The 22853-nt window shown below is 46.7% G+C and overlaps 3 protein-coding genes across 13 annotated transcripts in view; 1 reads left to right on the top strand and 2 right to left on the bottom strand.

Moving 5' to 3' along the window:
* Cbx5 (chromobox 5) overlaps positions 1-4774 on the bottom strand; it is a 46637-nt gene extending 41863 nt beyond the window's left edge. Inside the window, exon 1 of one of the 5 annotated variants that reach the window (XM_050126636.1) lies at positions 4620-4774. The gene's annotated coding sequence lies outside the window, so the exon portion shown is untranslated. The remainder of the gene's footprint in view (positions 1-4619) is intronic. The other 4 variants (XM_050126635.1, XM_050126633.1, XM_050126637.1 and 1 more) reach the window with 4 other exon arrangements.
* A 484-nt stretch (positions 4775-5258) lies between these two features.
* Positions 5259-11293, top strand: Hnrnpa1 (heterogeneous nuclear ribonucleoprotein A1). Of its 4 annotated transcripts, none has more exons than XM_050126631.1 (11): positions 5259-5395; positions 5904-6020; positions 6256-6402; positions 6608-6911; positions 6993-7085; positions 7248-7322; positions 7516-7668; positions 8216-8371; positions 8547-8612; positions 9207-10978; positions 11170-11293. In XM_050126631.1, the coding sequence occupies exons 1-9, from the start codon at positions 5381-5383 to the stop codon at positions 8600-8602; spliced, it is 1116 nt and encodes a 371-aa protein (XP_049982588.1). In that variant the 5' UTR covers positions 5259-5380; the 3' UTR covers positions 8603-8612; positions 9207-10978; positions 11170-11293. The 4 variants fall into 4 exon arrangements, with proteins under 4 accessions (XP_049982588.1, XP_049982587.1, XP_049982586.1 ...); XM_050126630.1 differs by having other exon boundaries at positions 8835-10978; XM_050126629.1 differs by having other exon boundaries at positions 5260-5395; positions 8547-10978.
* A 119-nt stretch (positions 11294-11412) lies between these two features.
* Nfe2 (nuclear factor, erythroid 2) lies at positions 11413-21239 on the bottom strand. Of its 4 annotated transcripts, XM_050126627.1 has the most exons (4): positions 20957-21239; positions 16616-16785; positions 14370-14385; positions 11413-14159 (listed from the first exon to the last, which is right to left on the bottom strand). In XM_050126627.1, the coding sequence occupies exons 2-4, from the start codon at positions 16727-16729 to the stop codon at positions 13378-13380; spliced, it is 912 nt and encodes a 303-aa protein (XP_049982584.1). In that variant the 5' UTR covers positions 16730-16785; positions 20957-21239; the 3' UTR covers positions 11413-13377. The 4 variants fall into 4 exon arrangements, with proteins under 4 accessions (XP_049982584.1, XP_049982581.1, XP_049982582.1 ...); XM_050126624.1 differs by having other exon boundaries at positions 11413-14385; XM_050126625.1 differs by having other exon boundaries at positions 11413-14385; positions 20968-21239.
* Between the last annotated feature and the right edge of the window lie 1614 nt (positions 21240-22853).

Here is a 22853-nt window from a genome sequence, read left to right as displayed (position 1 = left end):
AAAAAAAAAAAAAAAAAAAAAAATCAAAAGAAAGAAAAAATAGCAAAAGTGCTCTTTACAAAGTAGAGTTATGTAATCTTATTTAAAAATGTTATGCAGAGTATAGTGGCACCTTTAATCTTAGTACTCTGGAGGCAGACACAGACTGATCTCTGAATTCAAGGCCTGGTCTACACAGTGAGTTTCACGACAGTCAGGGCTATACAAAGAAACTGTCCCGAAAAATTATAACTAAAGCCAAGCTAAGTGCTTATATAAAACACCTAAGAAAAAGCCAGAAAGCAGGAGTTAGGGCTGTACTGTAGTTTGATGGCAGATCTCAGGGTAAGCATGCATGATGGCCTACTGTTTAATCCCCAGCACCATGGCAATCTGAGGGTGGAGGATCACAAACTTGAGGCTGAGTCTCATAAAGCCTGCAGTGTCTTTAACTCGCCAGCTGAGGATGGTTTTGACCTGGTCCTCTTCCTATTACTCCTCTGCTACTGGGATTATAGGCCAGCACCACAATAACATCCTTTGATAGGGAGAGAATCCAGGACTCCATGCAAGGTAGACCAGTGGTCTACCAACTGAGCTATATCCACAATCTTGAAACTGACCTGATTATTAAGAAATTGAAATAAGCAGGCGGTGGCAGGAAATAATCCTAGCAATTCATGAGACAGAGGCAGGCGGATCTCTGTGAGTCTGAGACCAGCCTGGTCTACAAGAGCTAGTTCCAAGTCAGTCAGAGCTACACAGAGAAACCCTGTCTCAAACACACACACACAATTGAAACAATACATTACAGATAAGAACACAGTACTTCATATGCTTGTTTGGTGAAACTCATTTTAACATGTGTACAGACAGGAACAGAAGTCTGGTATGGTGGAGTCGTTATCATTAAGTAACCTCATCACCTGAGACTGAGGCAGGAGGATTGCTTCAAGTCAAGGCCAAACTGGGCTACATAAAGAATTGACAACACACACAACAGAGACCTTGTTTGAAAAAAGGAGTTTGGAGGGGAGCAAAGAGATGGCTCAGAAATTAAGGGCACTGACTGCTCTTCCAGAGAACCAGGGTTCAATTGCCAGCACCCACATGGCAGCTCACAATTGTCTGTAACTCCAATTACAGGGGACCCAACACCCATAGCAAAACAGTAATGCACTTAAAGTTAGAATAAAATTAAAAATCTATAAAGAGCCAGACAGTGGTGGTGCATGCATTTAATGCCAGGCACTTGGGAGGCAGAGGCAGGCGGATCTCTGTGACTTCGAAACCAGCCTGGTCTACAACGCTAGTTCCAGGACAGGCTCCAATGTTAAAGAGAAACGCTGTCTCCAAAAACAAACAAACAAAAAAAGGAGTCTGAAATATCATTCTAAAAGAATGTCAACACTGAACCGGGCGGTGGTGGCACAAGCCTTTAATACCAGCACTCAGGAAGCAGAGGCAAGTGGATCTCTGTGAGTTTGAGGCCAGCCTGGTCTACAAAGTGAGTTCCAGGACGGGCTCCAAAAGCTATATAGAGAAATCTCAAAAACAAAAACAAACAAACAAAAAAAACCCAAAGAATGCCAACACTGGGCATAGTGGTTTATGTTATCACTTCCAGCCTGCCTGGTCTACAGAGTTCCAGGGCATTCACTCACACACACACACACACACACACACACACACACACACACACACACCCAGGACTGTTACACAGACAAAGTAAAGAGAAAACAGAAAAAAAAAATTTGTCAGGAAGGAGCTCATATCTGGTCAAAATAAAGAGTTATCCAAGGCAGGGCTACCTCTCCAGCCCCTTATTTTTAATTTCTTTAGCAAGCCATACAAACACAAGGTGTAATCAATCCTGTTTATTTAGATATGGTCTAACTGTATAGCCCTTGCAGATCTGAAATTCACAAAGTAGACAAGGCTAATCTTGAATTCAAAAATCAGCCTGCCACTGCCACCACAGGTGGCAGAATCCTATGTTACACTCCAAAAAAAAAAAAAAAAAAAAAAAAAGTAAAAACCTTAGTAAAATTTTCCTTTTTATCCAAAGACAGAAAGGCTAATTAATCTACGCCAGAGGAAAAAGAGGACTGGGATTCACCTATTAAAGACCTCACCTCTGCCACACTGTTAGCTATCAACCTGCTAAAACATCTGGAAATAAGCTCTAGAGCAAGACTTTAGTTGTCACTTTTGGTATTGTTTTAAAACTGAAACATTAAAACAAAAAAGCAGAGCAGCAGTGGTGCTCACCTCTAGGCCAGCACCTGGGAGGCACAGGCAGGGGTTGTCTAAGTTCAAGGCCAGTATGGCCTACTCCACACAAAGCAAGTTCCAGGACAGGCAGAAACCTCTCTGAGCGCGGCTGCTCCCTGGAGAGGGATGCCTGAGAAGGCTGAACTCTGGAGCTGAAGTCTGCAGCTGCATTATTAGCATAAGGAGGTAACCAGTTATAAAATGTTTGTCAAAGTACCCGTTAGTGTGGAAATGTTTATTCATTACAAATTTACCACAATCGGGCAGGCCTGATAGCATAGGCTTAAAAGCACTCCAGGTGGGGAACAGGAAGATCTCTTCGTTTGAAGCCAGCCTGGGATACATAGTTTCTAAAAAAACAAAACACAAAACTAAGCTGAAATCATCAGTCTCACATAAGATATTGGAAAGTATTTTCATTTCCCTTCTTGCTTTTTTTTTTTTTAAAGGGTTTTCAAGACAAAATCTCACTATGTAGTTCTGGCTGTCCTGGAATTTACTCTGTAGACCAAGGTTGGCCTGAAGCTCACGGAGATCTGCCTGCTTCTGCCTCTCAAGTGCTGGAATTAAAGGTGTTCAAACTAAGCCAGGCTGAAAAGCATTTTTTTTTTTTAAATAACAAGTGTACCTCAAAAGTTATTCATTGTGTTGTTTTGGTTTTTGGAGACAGGGTTTCTCTGTAGTTTTAGAGCCTGTCCTGGAACTAGCTCTTGTAGAGCAGGCTGGCCTCAAACTCGGAGATCTGCCTGCCTCTGCCTCCTGAGTGCTGGGATTAAGTCCGGTATTTTAATATTTCCTCTTGACTCAAAATAAATCAACAGACAGCTGGTAAATGAAAATTACAAATCTGTCCAGATCGTCTGGGAAGCGTGAGCATTATCAACACCCGAGAGACTGCAGATAAAATAAAAAGCAAGAAATAATGACCTAAGAGACAGGGGAGCCTCCTGTCACCAATATCCTAAATATTTCCCAACTAAAGCAGCAGGACATCATCAAGTGAACAGCAGAAAGAGGGGCTTAGGAGACCTTGAATGTTAAAAGATCATTAGAAGAAACTGTTCCTCAGAACTGAATGGTGGTGGCAGTGGACACCTTCAATCCCAGCTCTCAGGAGACAGAAGCAGGCAGATGTCCATGTGTTCTAGGCCGGCCTATTCTACTAAGTGAGTTCCAGCTCGGCCACTGCTGTTACACAGAGAAATCCTGTCTCAAGAAACTTCAAATAAATAGCAGGGTGGTGGTGGTTCACACCTTTAATCTCAGCACTTGGGAGGCAGAGGCAAGTGGACCTCTGTGAGATCGAGGCCAGACTGGTTTACCAAGTGAGTTCCAGAGAAACCCTGTCTCGAAAAAACAAAAATAAATAAATAAATAAATAAATAAATAAAATAAAAAAGCCATCAAAGAGACTCTGATTAAAGAATTGGAGACATGGCTGATGGTGAGAAGTCAATGACTGGAAACAAAAAACAAATGAGTCCATTTTTTTTATTAACCTTTTCATTATTTCATTAACCCCTCAAATATCAGACATACAACAGGCCTCTACACCACTGTGTCCATAGAAACAACACTTTGATTTGCAACCCTCAAAAACCTTCTCTGTGGCCACAAATACAGATGTGTCCCTCCTAACCAGTGGTAGTGTTAAGTCTTTTTTTGTAATGCTGTCCATTACAGTACTTACGTATCCATTTCACGCATAAATTTTAAATACCCCACATTAAAAGTTTTCAAAAACCAAAGCCTCCCCTCTAAGTTCTTCAAAATATCAAGTGCTGAGTGGGACGTACCGAAAAGAGTAAGGAAAATGACAAACTCAGGGGCACAAGGAAACATATGCTTTTGTTAAGGTGATTTATGGAATGAATGCCTCCGTTATAGGAGTCACTGTAGATGAAATATGCGGCCCATGACTCCATCCAGGGGTAAGAGCTCTCTCTCTCAGGGACAGTCCACATACAGGCTGCAGGGTTGGCCCATGGATTAAACCTGCAGACTCCAGACTGCCTGTAGGCCTATCGCGCGCTCAGGGCTCATAGGCTCAGAGAGACGCAACTCAGGCGGGAAAAACCCGCCTCCGCCATTCCGAGACCCATGAGCCGCTCGGTAGGCAGCTATGGAAGACCCGATTGGCCTCGACACCCGCCAGTCTAACGCTCCGGTGGCGCAGCTCGAAAGAACCCGCAAGGATTAAAACATCCCGCCCCCAGTCCTCCGATTGGCTGTCCCGACCCTCCGCGGCCCCTTCCCTGTCGCTCCCTCCCGCCCCAGGCCTGCGATCCATTCATTTCGTACATAACGAGTGCAATTGGAGCGGGTCCAAGACCTCGTACGTGTAATCGAGACTCTCTGGCACTTACCCGGGATCTACAGTGATCACTCACACTAAGGCCTGCGCGGGTCCTCTATGGGAAAGCTGCACCACAAGCCACCGCTACCGCCGCCTTCTGCGCAACGCCAACCGCCCGCCAAAACGGATCCCTCCCTGCGCCTGCGCAACTAATCCTTTTTTTTTTTTTTTCCTCCGCCCAAGACGCCTGCGCAAAACAGGACGCGTCTCCCGCCACTACGCAGGCGCCTCAGGTTCACACGGCTCTCCCGCCCGCCATTTCACGTGCTTCAGTAGGCAAGCGGAACTTCTTAGTGCGCCGACGGAAACGCGCCATTTTATTACACATGCGCCCTATGGGTGGTGGCCGAAAAAGCGGTAGCGAACTACTTTATTAACGTATCCTGTTTTGCCAATTGAGTTTGTAATGTGAAGTCGCTGGGAAATTATAAAAAACATTTAAAGACCTGGGCACATTCAAATATAAATGACTGGTTAGCTAGCCAATCGCTCCGGTTAGAAATGAGACCCGGAGGGGCGGAGACTGCGTAGAACGCCCAAACGGATGCAGCCTCTTAGCAGGGCGGTGACACAGGCCAATAGTGGGAGGGAAGAATTTCAAGTGTCCAATCAAAGGGAGGCAAGGGCGGAGTCTGCCAATGCCGACTGCGAGGAGGCGGGATAAAAGGGCGAGCAGAAGGTAGGCTGGCGGATACGTGCGCTGGCTTACTCCTTTCTGCCTACTGACGCGGCCGAGGAAGCATCGCTGAGGGCTCTCGTTTCCCTGCCGTCATGTCCAAGTCAGAGGTGAGCTGTGCGCGCTCTGCCGCTTCCTTCCATATTTAATGAATGTGGTGGGATGCGGACCTGTCTTTGTCGTTGGCACCGTCTTTCGGTGTTTGATCGGTCGTTACCGAGGCCTACCCACAAAAGTGTAGGTCGCCATTTTGTCTTCGTAATCGCCATGAGGCTGCCGTCCGCTAATCACTAGTTTTCGTATGCTGTGCTTGTAGCAGAATCCGTAGACCATAGATCTTGAGGGTTTTGGTTCTTTTTTCCTCTTTCTTTTGGCTTTGTCTAATAAATAGCCATTAAGTGTTAACGGCCCCATGTCTTTTGTTGCGCGTGCCTACAGAGTAGGGACGCATGCGCTGCCTGCTGGTTCTCCAGCACCTCCTGGCCCAAGGAGGAGCACGTGGTCCTGCGCAGTGATAGAGAACAATAAAAAAGTGCCGCCTGGGTTGGTGCGTGGAGTGGATTTCATTCGCCCCAAGTTGCAACCCCTTCACTACCCGCTCTCCTTTCCTCACTTTAGTCTCCCAAGGAGCCGGAACAGCTGCGAAAGCTCTTCATTGGAGGGCTGAGCTTCGAAACAACCGACGAGAGTCTGAGGAGCCATTTTGAGCAATGGGGAACACTCACGGACTGCGTGGTAAGAATAAAAGGAAGGGAAGGCAGAGCTGGTTTAACTTTAATGTTTAATCTTGCTGCGTTTTCTAGATGTTTTGTTAATTACCTAATTAGTGGTATAGCTTAAAAAACTTTAGTTTGGGGCCTTTGTATATGCGTCTAGATAAAGTTTTGTGCTGGCTATTCACAGTAGGAATGGCATCAGGTCCCGAGATCAGGCGGTATGTTGATTGTTGTTTGAATTAACTCCAAATCAGGTCATGAGAGATCCAAACACCAAACGATCCAGGGGCTTTGGGTTTGTTACTTACGCCACTGTGGAGGAAGTGGATGCCGCTATGAATGCAAGGCCCCATAAGGTGGATGGAAGAGTTGTGGAACCTAAGAGAGCTGTGTCAAGAGAGGTGAGGTTTTTATTACTAATGGTGCTCGGTTTACATTTCAAATCTGTATACCTCAAAGCAGGGAGATTTTCCCCCTCCCTCTAGGTTGCTGGGATTAAAGGCGTGGGCCACCACAGCTGCCAGTCATTTGGAGATTTGTGGCTGCTGGTGGCTTAAGGCCATTGGAATATTCTAAATGGCTGAAGTGATTTTTCTTCCCTCTTAGGATTCTCAGAGACCAGGTGCCCACTTAACCGTGAAGAAGATCTTTGTTGGTGGTATTAAAGAAGACACGGAGGAACACCACCTGAGAGACTATTTTGAGCAGTATGGGAAAATTGAAGTGATTGAAATCATGACTGACAGAGGCAGTGGAAAAAAGAGAGGTTTTGCTTTTGTCACCTTTGATGACCATGACTCTGTGGACAAGATTGTTATTCAGAAATACCATACTGTGAACGGGCACAACTGTGAAGTAAGAAAAGCCCTATCCAAGCAGGAGATGGCTAGTGCTTCGTCCAGCCAAAGAGGTATGTAGTTGCTTAGTTAAATTTACAGATGCTAATTGAGTGGCAAGTTGGCTTAATGTAGTGATCTAAACGTCTCTTAAGGTCGAAGTGGTTCTGGAAACTTTGGTGGTGGTCGTGGAGGCGGTTTTGGCGGCAATGACAATTTTGGTCGAGGGGGAAACTTCAGTGGTCGTGGTATGTATTTAAATATTTTTAATCCCCATACATGCACACCGGTTTTCTTTGTAGCCCAGGCTGATCGTGAACTCCCAGATCTACTTGCCTCTGCCACCCTAGTTGTTTTTTATTTAATTGCTTTTGGAGTACAGAGTAGTTTAAGGGTTTGGTTTCTTTCAGGTGGCTTCGGTGGCAGCCGTGGTGGTGGTGGATATGGTGGCAGTGGGGATGGCTATAATGGATTTGGTAATGATGGTAAGTTTCTTAAGGATTCTGTAAGTAAAATCTTTTGGCAAGCTATATACCTTTAGTCTAGGCTAGTAGAGACTAAACCTAGTGCATGACAAAGTTCAACCAGCCCCATAATATGCATGCTGTGAGCAGGCCATTGCGTAGGTTTTTATTGTTAAATACTTTTGTCTTATTGAGAAGGCTTGTATTCTTGTAGGTGGTTATGGAGGAGGCGGCCCTGGTTACTCTGGAGGAAGCAGAGGCTATGGAAGTGGTGGACAGGGTTATGGAAACCAGGGCAGTGGCTATGGCGGGAGTGGCAGCTATGACAGCTATAACAACGGCGGAGGCGGCTTTGGCGGTGGTAGTGGTAGGTATCCAGTGCTGCAGGTACTTGGTGTGAAAGCTAGATTAGCCGTAGAGTTTAGACCCGTGTTGGACTTGAGCTCTTAAAGCCTTGTGGGAACACTGCATGACACGTTAAAGTAGGCTTGCTGTGCTACCTCCTCCTGGCTTTAAGCTGGGGCCGCCTCCCCAAAAAAACTAAGTAGGTGGATGAGTGGTTAGTGGTATCTTTAACTTAAGATAATTAGATTAACGCCATAGTTGGATTTAGCATCTAAATCCCTTTGGGACTTCAGGAACTTAGTTGATATATCCAAGAAATCTCTGCATTGGCTGTGAATACTTGAAGGCCTTCAAGTCTAATGTGATGTAAGTACCACTAAGAAAATCTCAGTTTTCCATTAGTTAGGTTCCTTTAAATGCTGGATTATTAACCGAATGCCTTACTCGGAATGAACTGTGAGGGTTTGGAGTTAGCAGTGTTGGAAGAAGGAAAGCATAATATTTCAGGACTCTAAATAGAAATGGCTCTATCCTTGGGTCATCAATGAAGACCTTCTTCTCGTTTCCAGGAAGCAATTTCGGAGGTGGTGGAAGCTACAATGATTTTGGCAATTACAACAATCAGTCTTCAAATTTTGGACCAATGAAAGGAGGAAACTTTGGAGGCAGAAGCTCTGGCCCTTATGGTGGTGGAGGCCAGTACTTTGCTAAACCACGAAATCAAGGTATAGTATATATGATACGGCAACAGATGGGTAATTATTAAATTTGCCCTTCCTATCAACCAGGAGAAATCCTGTAACCCTTATTGGATCGTTTTACCAGATCTTTTACTGAGTTTATCTATGCTGTTAGTGCAAAATCATTGCTATTGCGACAATATTGTTTTTACACTTCCAGGTGGCTATGGTGGTTCCAGCAGCAGCAGCAGCTATGGCAGTGGCAGGAGGTTCTAATTACAGCCAGGTAAGTGCCTATTTTGTGTGTGTTGACTTAATTTTATTGAGCCCAGTAGCCTAATGTAGCTGTGCAGTGCAAATAGTTAACATTATAATTGGCAGTAAAATGGTGGATGTTAAGTTAATATACAGTTCAGCGGAATTGTGGGAAACAACTTGCTCTATTGGATTGTAGCCTTAAGTCTTAATGTGTTTTAGATTAACAACTTTATTCCATATTGTTCAACAGGAAACAAAGCTTAGCAGGAGAGGAGAGCCAGAGAAGTGACAGGGAAGCTACAGGTTACAACAAATTTGTGAACTCAGCCAAGCACAGTGGTGGCAGGGCCTAGCTGCTACAAAGAAGACATGTTTTAGACAATACTCATGTGTATGGGCAAAAAAAACTCGAGGACTGTATTTGTGACTAATTGTATAACAGGCTATTTTAGTTTCTGTTCTGTGGAAAGTGTAAAGCATTCCAACAAAGGGTTTACTGTAGACCTCTTCTCACCCATGCTGTTGATTGCTAAATGTAATAGTCTGATCATGACACTGAATAAATGTCTTTTTCTTTTTTTTTTTTTCTTTTTTTTTTCCTTTTTAAATGTGTTGTTTAAAGTTAGTCTACTCTGAAGCCATCTTGGTAAACTTCTCCAACAGTGTGAAGTTAGAATTCCTTTCAGGGTGGTGCCAAGTTCCATTTGGAATTTCTTTGATTGCTTGGGTGTGGAAGCCATTGTCTTCAAAAACTTTGGTGTGGTTAAACTGCCAGTTATTGTGACTCTGAGTTCACCATTAAGGATCATCATCCAAGCAAGGTTACAATTTGGTTATAAAATGGTTATTGGCACACCCTATGCAATATCAAAATTGAATAATGGTATCAGATAAAATAACAGATGGGAATGAAGCTTGTGTATCATCCGTTATCATGTGTAATCAATAAACGATTTTAATTCTCTTGAATGGAATGACAACTGTATGGATTTGAGACTGGCAGAGATTTGGACTTTCCCTACCCACAATACCCCTGGTAAATGTTGATTGTTTGTTATCGCAGTGCAAGTTCAAAGCTCTGCCAGAGTAGAAACCAATTGCTGGTTAAGGCCACAGATTAGAAGTGTTGGGGCATCTTAAAACTGATTATAGTAAGGGCTCTTAACTGCCTTAAGACAGGCTATAGTGAAGGAAAACTGCAGTTCAATTGGGTTGTTGTGGGTGGGTATGCCTCAAGGTCTTCTATGGGTAATTTAGTTACTTAAATTTGAATTAGAAATACGTAATTGGTGATATTTCTGTGTATTTTTGTATTAACAGCAGTTTTCCTTCACACTGTTATCCTGAAATGTTTTCTATTTGTATAGAAAATGAATTCAAAACAGTTACTGCCCAATAATTGTTATTTGTGCATAGATTATTTCGAGCTTACCATTTGGTGCCCTTTTAAGTGCCATTGTACCTGGCAGCATAGATAATTTGTTTGCCATAGGACTTGTATATTCCATCTCATGGTGTATTACTTGGAAGTTTTGGGAGGGGGGAGGGGTGGGTGGGGGTGGGGAACATGGGTGGTAGTTCCGTGATACTGGTTGAGTTTGCAATAGCAGGTGGAACCTTAACTATTGAGGGAGTTTGCAGATACCTCAGGAATCGTGACAATGCCTTTAAAGATCCAGGAGATGTTCAGCTACTAGGAACTGCTAGCAAGTATAGCGCGAATGGCTTCGAGCTCAGAAAATCTACAGCTGAGAGTAGACACTTGTGGTATGTGGAGTACAGATAAGCCAGGGGCAGGCCACGGCACCTCCATGAAAGCTAGGAGGGAGTGAAGTTTGAGAGATCATCGCAAGGAAGGAGGCAGACGAGAGTAAGGCACACACCTGACTCTTAGGACTAGCAGGCAGAACCAGAAGGAAAGGTTTTATTGCTATGCTGGTAGGTAAGAACAGATTTTACTTACATCCATATAGTTGTAAAAGTCCAATTTTCTGTTGGATTTCTTAATGTATTGAGCCAAACTAGTCCAGTTAAGCTGCACTTGGTTTTTCTGGAGATGAATTGTTTTAATTAATGCCCATATACTCCTACTTGGAGGAAATGAACACATTTATTTCTCTTGTGAAAATACATTTTGGCCCTTTAATTTTATTTAACCTTCCTTTGACCCATTTTCTTAAAGCAATGGCTCAAAGTAATATTAGACACTTTTCCCCAAAATGGTGGGAGGATGGGTGGATCATTAGGGGAGGGGGTGGGGAATAGCTTAAGGATGGGAATCCGGCCTCACAAAAACTAGTTCTAAAGTTTGTTTACTTTTCTAGGAAGGAATCTGCTACAAGGTTTAACCACTGTTGTAAAATTTTTAGAAAGACTTCAAGTTCCTGCATAAAGGTAGGTTTTTATGGTTGGTGATTTACTACCTAAAAGTTAAGTCAAGCTGCAGTTAAAAACTAAGAGATACCTGGTTACTTTGTGGCTGGCAGTTATTAGACCAACAACAGAGTATCAACTGGGGTGGGTAGACGATTGTGGGATCCAGCAGTGTTGTGTTGAGCTACATAACGTCTCTTCCTCCCTTACAGGAACAGCCTTTACTCTGGGCCGCTGTGCTTCATTTTTACTGCCGTGCAGTTGGAACTTTAACTATGCTCTAATCATTCAGTTTTGTGAATGCCTCTGGTTTTTAAATAAACAGCAGTTAATTAACTTGGTAATGTTTTTTGTTTCCCTGTGGCATTTATGGCGGGTGGCTTGATCTGTATTCTATGCAAATTCCAAATAAGCTTGAATTTTTAGCAGGACAAGTCTGAATCATTTCTAACTCAGGTTTCTTTGGCCCTTAAGTTACATTTTGGGTGCCTGTGTATTGATGCATTGTGAGTTCATGTATGAGGGAGTAGACTGGTCACCAAATGTCCCTGAGAACCTAGCAAGAATAAATTGACCATCTCTGCTTGGGTGGGTAAGGGAGTTGTGTTGTGAGGAACCCAAAGCATGAAGGGAAATGCAGAGATAATAGTAGTTGTGCTCGGGGTAGATACAGAAGTTGATGTGCAGCCAGAGACCCATATAGGATTTTGATTTTTTTCTTGGGGTGGGGCACTTCTGGAGACTGTCCTTGGCTGGCCTTAATCATACTTACAGATAATGTAGTACCTGTAGATAACATGTAGAGATTTATGGCAGTCCTTTACCTCTTAGGACTGGGAGCATAATATGCTTGGGCCACTATTCTTATTCATACTGCTTTTTTGTGAGCTTCTATAGAAAGTATTGCTAGGCCAAAAGTTGACACACAAATCCCAGATTAGAAGAGGTCTGCAAACATGAAGGTTTCTGTATCCTTCATCACTCGGATCTCATTCTCTGTTTTTCCTCTTAGGATAGAGGCAGTAAATGAACAGGCTACATCTAAAATCCTCCAAGTATAATCCCAATAATGTGATTGGGAAAAAACAGCCAAAGAAATTGTGCTTTTAGATTTGATAGGCATACATCTGCCTGCCTCTGCCTTTCTAGTGCTGGGATTAAAGGTGTGCCACTAGTGCCCAGCTTTGTTTAAGACAATATCTTTGCCTGGCCTAGAGTCTGCCTTTATCCTGAGAGCAGTTTTTCCAAAAGAAAGACAAGGTGGATTTTTTTTTTTCCCCGAGACAGGGTTTCTCTGTAGCTTTTGGTTCCTGTCCTGGAACTAGCTCTAGTAGACCAGGCTGAGCTCGAACTCACAGATCCACCTGCCTCTGCCTCCCGAGTGCTGGGATTAAAGGCATGCACCACCACTACCCTGCTTGACAAAGTGGATCTTGAGCTGGAGTTGTGCAGCACACCAGCAAGGTGTCGAGAAGAGGGAGCTCAAGGTCATTTTCCACAAAACAGGTGTCTGTGGGACCTTGCCCACCTTAAGAGTTAACCCTGTACAGTTCCCAGCACTCCAATTCTGACCTCCATAAGTTTCCGCATGAATATAATATATGCATTCAATCATACACAAAAAGGTGGGGTGGGCTGGATATGGTGGTACACAATCTCTGCACTTTGGAGACAGGCAAATGGAACTTAAGAGTTGGTAGCTGTCTTGGTCTACATAATGATACCCTGTTTCAAATCTAGAAGGGTGGAAATGAGCCCCTGGCATGAGTTGGATAGCTTTTGTCTCAACCAGGGATTACCTCATCACTTACCTAGCATTCTGGAGGCTCAGTGCACAGCCTTTAAAAGGCTGCACAGGAGTACACACTTGACTGGAATATTTCATCTCATTCTAGTCAAGAACAGTCAGTCCCCTTGGTCAGACCCAGGATGATAGGTAATCAGGAGAAAAGTAGGGATTTGTGTTTGCATGTGCTCCAGAGACTGGGAGCAGACTTTACACAGAAGATGCAGCCCTGTTTGATAACTCTTGTCATTTGTAAATTGGAGGCCACCAAGGACTGTGGAGTTCCTCAAAACATCCATGGCGTCTGGTTGGAGGTGTGAAGGGGGGGGGGGGGCTCATGCCCACATTCTGTGCTTCAAATGAGCTCAGGATTCCTTAACAGCTCTGGCAGCCTCAAGGAAGACACAATAGAAACCTTATCTCCACACAGCTCTTTTATGGACCAATTAGACAAGAGGTAGAGGCATGGTGGGACCACTCCCTGGCTTCCAAGTAAACCTCACCAAACATACCTTGGAACATCCAAATGCTAAGGTTACACCTGCCCTCTTGGTCGGAGAACTCTTCCTGGTCCTGAGGTTGGGAAATACCTAGGGGAGGGCCTAGCACCACTGTTGGTCTTCTCTAGGCCCACTCAATCTGAGGCCTCTGTCTTTGTCCCACGGGGTACCAGAAAGATGGCCCCATCAGCAGCCTGTTGGAGTACATATTCCTCGGGTGAATAGCTGTTGCCAGATTCATCCCGAAGATGCTGGAAAATGTCGTGGTACAGCTCTGCCAGCTGTTGCCGCATGACCTCCAGAGTACGGTCGGCTTCTCCTCGTGCTCTAAGAAGCCGCTCTCTCTCACTGCCCAGCCGCTCCAGCTCCCGCTCTAACTGCACAATGGTTTCCAGTTTTCTCTTGCGACAATTCTGGGCTGCCACCTTGTTCTTGCCCCGCCGTCGAATGTCCCGTACTAGAGCCAGCTGGCTCTCTGTTAACGGATACTGTGCCAACAATTCATTAAAGTCATCTACAGGCAAGTTGACGATCTTGTCCGTAGGGAAGGGAATCTTCATGGCCAGTGCCCGCCGCTCATCCCGACTGCCCACCTCCCCCCTGACAGTAGGCTTAGCCCGCACAGGGCCAGAGGATGACTCTAAGGCCAAGGGTATCTCTGTGGGTGGCAAAGTATAGTTTGGGTGGGCCAAGGAACTGGGCATATGGGAGTAAGGGTACTCTACTGGGTACATGTCCACATACTCATTCCTCCGTCTGCCAGCCTCTGCGCCCTCTAGCTCAAGAGATTCTGCATCACTGTAGTTGAGGGATAATCCCGAGTCGGATTCTGGGTCTTCTTGGGGCTTGGGTGGCCCCACTGGCAGCCCAATGTCTAGAAGAGCTAAGGGGTCTGGGAGGGGCTCGTTCAGCAGGCCTGAAAGAGTGAGGGGCTTTGATACTGGGATAGCCATGTTGCCATAGGAGTATGGGAGGTCTGGGACAGGGGGAGTGGATGTTGGGAGCTCATAAGATGGGGGAGGTAGGGAGAAGCCTGTATCCGGGTGAACTGAACAGGGGCAGTATGTTGGAGGTGGCAGCGGTCCAGAGTATGGGGTGGGTACTTGGGGCTCAAAGGATGACTCACTTGGAACATTTAGACCCTGCAAAGAAAGATATAAAAAAAAAAAAAAGGTTAGAGGATGGACTGAGATGGGTGGTAGTGGTGCACACCGTTAATCCCAGCACTCAGGCAGAGGCATGTCAATCTTCCAAATCCCAGGATACCCTGATATACAAAGCAAGTTCCAGGGCAGCTTGCTGGCACAGAGGCACAGGCTTATAATACCACCATTTGAGATGTGGAAACAGGAGGGTCAGGAGTTACGGTCAGTCTTGGCTACATAGCAAGGCTGTGTGAGACCCCATTTCAAAAAAATCAAGAGTGGGACTGAAGGGCTGGCTAATTGGTTAAGAGCAGTAGCTTCTCTGCAAGAGGTGGCAGCTTATACCCGTCTATAACTCCATTTTTAGGAGATCCAACACCTTCACACAGACACACATGCATGCAAAACACAAATGGACATGAAATAAAAATAAATAAAATCAAGAGGTCCTAATCCTGGCCGGGTGGTGGTGGCACGCGCCTTTAATCCCAGCACTCGGGAGGCGGAGGCAGGCGGATCTCTGTGAGTTCGAGACCAGCCTGGTCTACAGAGCTAGTTCCAGGACAGGCTCCAAAGCCACAGAGAAACCCTGTCTCGAAAAACCAAAAAAAAAAAAAAGAGCTAGTTCCAGGACAGGCTTCAAAAGGACAGGCTTCAAAGCTACAGAGAAACCCTGTCTTGAAAAACCAAAAGAAAAAAGAAAAAAAAAAAAAAAAAAGAGGTCCTAATCCAAGCACTCAGAGGGCAGGAGCAAGTGTTGGTCTTGAATATTGCAAACTCCAGGGCTACCTAGTGAGTCCCTGTCTGGGATAAAGAGACGAGGCATGGTGGCACACATCTTTAATCTCAGCACTAGAGAGGCAGAGGCAGCCAGGTCTCGAGTTCAGGGCCACGCTGCTCTACAGAATGAGTTCCTGGACAGTAAGGGTTACACAGAGAAGCCCTGTCTCAGGAAAAAGGAAGAAAAAGAAAAAAGAAAAAGGGAGGATGAGGAGGAAGAGCAATTTCAGCAGGAATAAAAGTCTCTGGTGAGACCTCAGAGGAGATCTCTGAGTGTTACAGAGCCTCCTCCTCACTGGGCCAAAAAGCTCCTGGTCCTTTACTCTCTTCAAAAAGTTAAAACCAGGCTTTTTCAGACGCAGGCCAGCTGGCCTTGGTGAGTTCCCGATAGGACATCCCCATTGTCTCAGTGTGTGGGTACCCCCCTCGCAGTCCTGAGACTGCTCGAGCTCTCCTTGTGCTCCTGATTTGGACCTTGAGATTTCAGTTCGGTGCTCCGCTGAACATAGCGGACAATGAGGACTACTGAGACCCCAAGAACAATGGCAATGGGTTTTTGATTCTACTGGACCTATTGGTTTCGTGGGAGCCTAGGCAGTTTCGTGGATGCTCACCTTACTAGACCTGGATGGAGGTGGGTGGTCCTTGGACTTCCCACAGGGCAGGGAACCCTGATTGCTCTTGGGGGGGACGGGGGGGGGGAACGTGGTGGGGGGGGGGGGGATGGAAAGGGGAGGCGGCGGTGGGGAAGAAACAGAAATCTTTAATTAATTAATAAAGAAATAAATTTAAAAAAAAGTTAAAACCATTGTTATCCAAGATGGACCCTCAGAACCCTTTTCCTGCTGTGGTTATCTAGGGTCAAAGGGTCAAGTTCAGGGCCGCACCATTCTCTGGGTGTCCAGCAGAGGGAGCTGGTGTATGGGAGGAGGGTCTAGGGCAGATCCTGAGGACACCAGGCCTGAGGTGGGGGGGCAGGCACAGAGCCCAGGTTGGGGTTAGCCCTCTGTCCAGGCCCAGGTGCAGTGAGAAGAACACATGTTACAAACAAGGCCCCCAGCTTATGGAGGAGAGCTATCCAAGCCCAGCTGAGGACAAAGGCGTCATTGTTAGACCAACAGACATCTCTTTGTCCAGCATTCAGGAGAGGACCCCAGCATAGTCTGAGTCCCCTTTCTGAGGCCCTTTAACTAAAGTTCTGCTACCTGGAGGAAAAGAGCTCGTTGCTAAGGGTGAGGGGTGGTAATGAGGGAAGACGGGCGGTGCTGGAAGAGAGGCAGGTGAGATGAGAAGAAAATAGAGAGAGACAGAGAAGAGGGCAGCGAAGGGTGAACCGCAGCTGGGCATGAGCCCACACCCCAGCCAGATCCTTCCCTTCACACCCCACCCCATGTCCCTCATTGTCCCCCTCTACTCTCTGTTTCTGCAGTGCCCGCCCCACACTTACCTGCAGCTCAGTAATGGACATGATCTCTTGCCAAGTCAGTTCCATCTCACACAGCTCCCCAACAGGCAGCTGTGACAACCTGTTCCTGTTCTGCTGGGGAGGACACGGGGGCATCCTACTGTGCCAGCTGCTGGCCCTGGTTCCCCCAAAGTTCAAAGAGCTCCAGCAACCTGTGTGGAAGAAAGAAAGAGTTAGAGCTGCTTCTGCCAGATCGAAAGTTTGTTCTGTCCCTGTGCAGAATTTCCGAAAGAAAGCAGCAATGTCAGTAGTTCACTCTTGCAGGCCCATCAGCCATCCCGCGAACTGCAAAGTTTTTGTTTTTTTGTTTTTTCTGAGAAAGTTTCTCTGTGAAACAGTCCTGGCTCTACTGAAATTCACTTTGTAGTGAATCCTAGCCTCGAACTCAAAGCCTCTCTAGTGCTGGGATTAAAGGCAGCGCTACCACCACCCAACTGTAAAGTTCTTTTCTGTGGCATACTCTCTACCTCACCTGCTCTGGCCAGAGTCTTCTGGGTACACAGTAGGCATCTTTACTTTTTCCCAGACAAGATGTCTTCTCTTACTCCCTAGAAATGGTGTTCTTGTTCAGAGATAAAGATCCAGTCTTCTGAGGTTTTGAGATTGAGGTTTAGTTTTCCATTCTGGAGGAAAACATCAAGATCACCCATGCCTTCCTTTTGGGTCCTCAGTTTTGTTGTTTGAAACAGGGTCTCACTATGTAACCCTGGCTGTCCTGGAACTCACTCTGTAGTCCAGGCTGGCCTCCAATTCACAGAGACCCACCTGTCTCTGCCTTCTGAGTGCTGGGAGTAGAAGAGTGAGGAGCCATGCCAGGCATTTCAGTCCTTTCCTTTCTTCCCAAGATGTGAGAGAGGCCTTGGGGATGCCCAGGGCCTGTGTTGTGGGAAGCACAGGCAGACAGCCCCTCCCCTTGTCTTAGATAGGCCCAGGCCTGCTGGTGATAGCAGCCCTGCCCTTTACTCCCATCCTTACTCTGGGCTCCCCTGCCTGGGCCAGATAAGAGGTTTATCAGCAGCAGGCAGCAGCGGGCAGCAGAGGCAGAGGAGGAATGGGCTCCAGGAGAAACTAGACCTCTACCCTGTATCCCAACCAGGTCATTTGACCATGCCCCCCCCCCCATATGACCGTGGTTCCTTTCTCTTCCAAGGTCAACACACAACAAGACTTAGCAAGCACTTGTCAAGAATTGTGCTGGCATTTTATAAGCACAGTATATCAGACTGGGCTTCATAAAGACTGTGCAAGAGGTAGGAGGCAGGCACTGAAGCCTATGCTGATAAGTGGCAGGTTAGAACCTGATCATATCCCTTGCTGCTTTCTAGGCCTCTTTAGTTCCCTAGATGCAAGCTGTCCACAACCCATACCTCTATGGGCAGTCTACCTCAGCAAATTCCCATGATATCTCAGACCCTTTTCTCTTCTGGGAAATGTCTTCTTGGGCTCTCAAGTACTGCCAATCCTTCAGTCCCTCTTCTTTTAATCTGGGCTCTAGCTTCAGTTCTGCTACAAAGCAGCAGTGTAGTAGTTGGGCAAGTCACCTTACTGCTCCTGGTCTGTGCTCCCAATTGTAAAGCCAGGGAGTTTGACAACTGGAAGAATTCCTTGCTGCTGGGACAGTTCTCTTCCAACTCTCACCCTGGCTTTCATCATCTCCTCTTGGTCCATGCCTCTCTTCACCTCCATACTCCCCATTACCCATCTCTATCTGAATCCGTTCCTTCTGTGTCCAACAGTAAATTCCAAGTAGAGTTGGCAAGGTTCTCCTGATCTCTCGGGGCACAGCATGTCCACGCATGCACATCCACACTACACAAGAATAGAGGCTGGGGCTGGATGACTTCGAGTTGTATTGTATAATTTTACATCACCCGCCACAAGAATAAATAGCCCATTCCTGCTTTTCATTATAGAAACCCCTTTTGGACCTATCACAAAATGTATAGAGCTACTACCAAGTGTCTTTTTCACAGCTGATCTGCCTGAGGCCCAGCCTCCACCCTCTGCCAGAATGCCATCCTCAGAAATGGGAGTTGGTATAGGCACAGGTCTTTGACCAGTGGGTAGAATGGGTGGGGTGTTTATGTCTGTCCAGGCCAGGGTGCCATTTCAACACCGGAACTCCACCCTCCCCACCCAGGTTCTGGCGGAAATTGCCCAAAGACAGGGTGAATGAAGAAGGACTTTGGGGTGGGCAGGGACCACGACTATTGCTTCACAGTTCCTCACCCGCTCTACCCCTCTGTCTCTCCTTTCTGCCTGCCTCTGAATCTGAGGAGCAACACAAAGATCTTACCCTAGAAGGCAAGGTTCTCTACTCTTCTAGATGCATGACCTTGAACAAATTGTGTCACAGTCTCCAGGCAAATGAAGGCAGGACTAGAGAACTCACTGCTTACTATACCAGCGAAGCTATAAACCTTACTGTGCAGCACATGCATCTGGGGTATGTGGAAACATTCCTGAAGGTCATCCAGGAATTGAACAAGCATTTCAACAAATGTCCAAGACATTTTCACACAAAGGCCAATCTTGCCTCAAGAAACACAGAATTTGCAAGAGAGAACACAAAGTTAGAAGGGAACTGCAAATGCCCTATAGTCTCCACCTAACTGCAGACCCCAGGCAAGGCTAGACTCCAGGGGGCACCTAGCTATCAGTCCTTTCCAACGAAGACCTGGAGGTGGCTCTCCTCTCTGTAGTTGGGCTTCTAAAACAGAGAGAGGGTAGAGGGGGCATGAAGAGGCGGAGGAAATCACTGGACCATCACTTGCACCAGGCACAGGCCCTTTGGGTCTTGGAAGCCTGCCTTTCAGAGGACCAGCAAACTTGCAGCCACTAGGAGAGACCAGGAGTCAAACATGTTCAAATAGAACACCAAAGAGGGTACTGAAAAGAGACAAGGAATGTGGGCTAGGCTTCAAGGGGCCCTTGTTTTTAGCAAAAGCAGCTCTTGTTTTACAGTTTAGCCCTCATCTTCAGGTCGTACAATAACTGAATCCACTGGGCTGGTTAGTCTCTTTAGTCTTCAGCAGTGTGGGTCAGGTAGAATTTGAACCAACCTCAGAAACTAACGTCCATCCAGCCTTCCCCTTTCATCCTGGTGGTCCTACCCACTTTCCTCTTTCTTCCCCCTTCTCTCTTCCTCCCTCCCCCTCCTCTTCCCCTTCCTCCTGGCCTCTCTCCAGATCACTCCAGAATTTTGACTATGCCCAGCCATCACTCTACCACTAAGATACATCCCTAGAATTCTCCAAAGATCATGATCCCTAAGACTTCACAGACTATAAACTTTCTGATGAAGGATTCGGGATCATTTGGAGAAGGAGGGAGGGGAAGACATTTTATCTTTCACTGCTAGCCCAGGACTTTTAACTTCTTTGATAGGGAGCTTGCCCCAGGGTGCTTTATGGAGGTTACTCCTCCTCTCCTCCTGTCAACACAAACAGTGCAAGGATTGGAGAGATACAGTAAATGTGGTGTGTAAATTAGCAGGTAAGCAACCTAGTTACAAAGATTAGAGGATATTTCCCAAGGGAGAGGCACACAGGTGAAAGCGAGAAATCAGTAGAATGAAGAGGGAAGAAAAAACTGATTTGAGCCAAGCAAGCTTAGTCCCCTGGACACGTACATGGCTCACATGATGCTGGGAACAAATTTCTGCTCTCCTGTGACTTTATCCCTAGAATTCAAACTCTGGCTCTTTAGAAGCAATGGATAAAGGCTGCATCCAGCAGATCTGGTAGCTCTGTCTCCCACAGCATCTCAACCTGCAGCTACAAGCAGCCAAGACTTCCCACAGAAGCTTCTACACTCGGTTGGACACTCTCCTCTTGGCAGATCCAGCTTACCTCCACTGACCCAGGACTGGAGAGGAAGGGAAGCAACCAGCAAGAACTCAGCTCCTCTCAGGCAACCACCCCACCTCTGCTGTAGCAAGGCTTCTCACAAGTTCACATATCCAATATCTACAGTTCCTATGTTTGCCACAAACGCAAATCTCAGTGGGGAGGGGGACATGGTGGCACCATATTACTGAAGCCTACTAGCTCCCCTCGACCGACAACAGGCCAATGGAAGAATTCCTTCTAGTTACTCCCCTGTTCCTCCAGGGTGCCTCGACCTACCCTCAACCTCCTACCCCAAGGATCCCAAACAGACAGAAATCCATCCAAAGTTATCATCAGTTTCCTACACCAACGCCAATCTAGGAAGATGTCTTAGGAACGTTCAGACAGAAAGTTAAGTATTCCTCCTTGTATCTTCTCCACCTGCCCAGCCTCCCTCCTCAGATGCCACTGAGGGCTCCCTCCCCCTACTCGCCTTTCAGGCACCTGTGGCGGATTCCAAGACGGGCAGGAGAGAGATGAGGCTGCGGGTACTGTCCCTGGGAGGCTGGGTCAGAGCTGACACCTCCAGGGCGCTGAGCGCTGCCTCTGAGCGCCGCCAAGGGCCGAGCCCCGCCCCCGGACCATGGCTGAGCAAGGAACACCGGTTAGCCCCTGTAGAAGCTGGTACACCGGCGGAGGTCTCTCCGAAGCCCTCGGCCTGAGTTAGCAGTTCTTCCAGTTCTTCGTCCAACCCTTCCCTTTCCCCGTGGCCCTCCTCTCCTTCTGCCCCTTCTGGCCAAGACAGGAAACTTGAGCCCGGTGTGGTTTCTGCCTACACCCCGCCCCCCCCNCCCCCCCCCCCCCGCCTCTCTAGGGCCACGGGGGCACCCGGGGCTCACATACTCCCGGCTGTCTCCAACAGGTCTAGGACTGTGAGCTCCCTGTCCGGGCTGACTTCCCAGCCGATGGCTCCACTCACAAGTGACCCCTAAGTTTAATACAGTCATCAGCCTCCTCCTTTTCCCAGGTGGTGGTTCTTAATGACAGATAGGGAAACTGAGTAAGGCAGAGGGCAGCAGACAGTGAGGATCAAGTTTCTGAGTCCAGTTTGCTTAGGGCAACAACCTTCACTTCTAGAAAGCGTGGGCTCTAAGAGAGTTATTTTGGGGATGAGGGACTGCTGGCTGCCTCGAGGGACCCTTTAATGTGCAGCCTGCCTCTCCCTAGCCGCAGATGCTCTCGGACAAAGGCTTCTTTTTCCGCCACATTTATTTATTTAATGCCAGTGTTTATGGAGATTTTGGGGGAGGGGTTCTTAGGCGCGAGACTGTCCTTTTGGGTGATCATTAGTCTCCCTAAAAGGGATCCTTCTTTCCTCCAGGCCAGGACACATCAAATTCATCTCCAAATCCACAACAGCTTTGTCTCAGGCTTGTGTATCCTCCCCAAATTCTCTCGTCCTTCTGCCTCCAAGTCACAAGACAAGTAGTTCTCTCTAGAAGGAAAATCTGCCTTCCTCCCAGGGTTAGAAGTTTTCAGCTGTTTTGTGATAGGGTCTTTGAGCTGGGATAGCCATGGCCAGCCCAAAACTGGCTTTGTGGCCAAGGACTTTGCTCTCCTAATTGTTCTGCCTTCACGTCCAAAGTACTGGAATTGTAGGCATGCTCGCTGTGCCCACTTCACTGACTTTCATCTCAAAGGAACACGCCTTTTTGGTCTAACTTCACTTCTGATTGGTGCAGCTTACACTTTTTATCTGTCGTTTTCCTCGCTGATATTCAAATTAATTTAGAAACATTTACAGAGCAGAAGTAAGCTGGCTGTTTGACAAAAGATCTACAACCCTAGTACTTAGGAGAGGGAAGGAAGGAGATCAGCAGTTCAAGGTCACCCTTGGCTGCGTGGGACTCTGTCTCTGAAAACACACACACAATAATAATAAATAATTAGGGAACAGATGAGTGTACCTCAAGACAGTGCTATCTCCGCTCCTTCTGAAAGGATTGTGCTTGCTATTAGAATAATGAGACTATTCTGACCGGGAGCATCAGCAGCTGCTAGGAGCCCTTTAATTCTTTTCCTTTACAAACACCTCTTTTTTGGCCACTCCATTTCTCCCAAGAATCCTCCACAATCTGGCAACACAGTCAAGCAAGTCATGAGGCAGTGTTGTTCTCACAGGAGCCTCCCATCAAGTGTGGCTGAGACTGTCCATGCCCAGTCAGACCCAAGGCTGAGGGATCTGCATTCCATCCTGACGGCGGGCATTCAGGCCTGTGGAACAGGAGGCAAACCCATGACTTCACTGCGTGCTGAATGTGGGCTCAGGGCCTGGTATGGGACTGAATCTAGGTCACATACATACATACTTATTTGGGTCCTCATAGGAA

This window comes from Alexandromys fortis, unplaced genomic scaffold (assembly GCF_014885135.2).
Source record: "Alexandromys fortis isolate MF-2015 unplaced genomic scaffold, M_Fortis_MF-2015_v1.1 scaffold_264, whole genome shotgun sequence".
Taxonomy (NCBI): domain Eukaryota; kingdom Metazoa; phylum Chordata; class Mammalia; order Rodentia; family Cricetidae; genus Alexandromys; species Alexandromys fortis.
The sequence above is the reverse complement of the archived record's forward strand: the minus strand, read 5'-3'. Positions and strand labels throughout refer to the sequence as shown.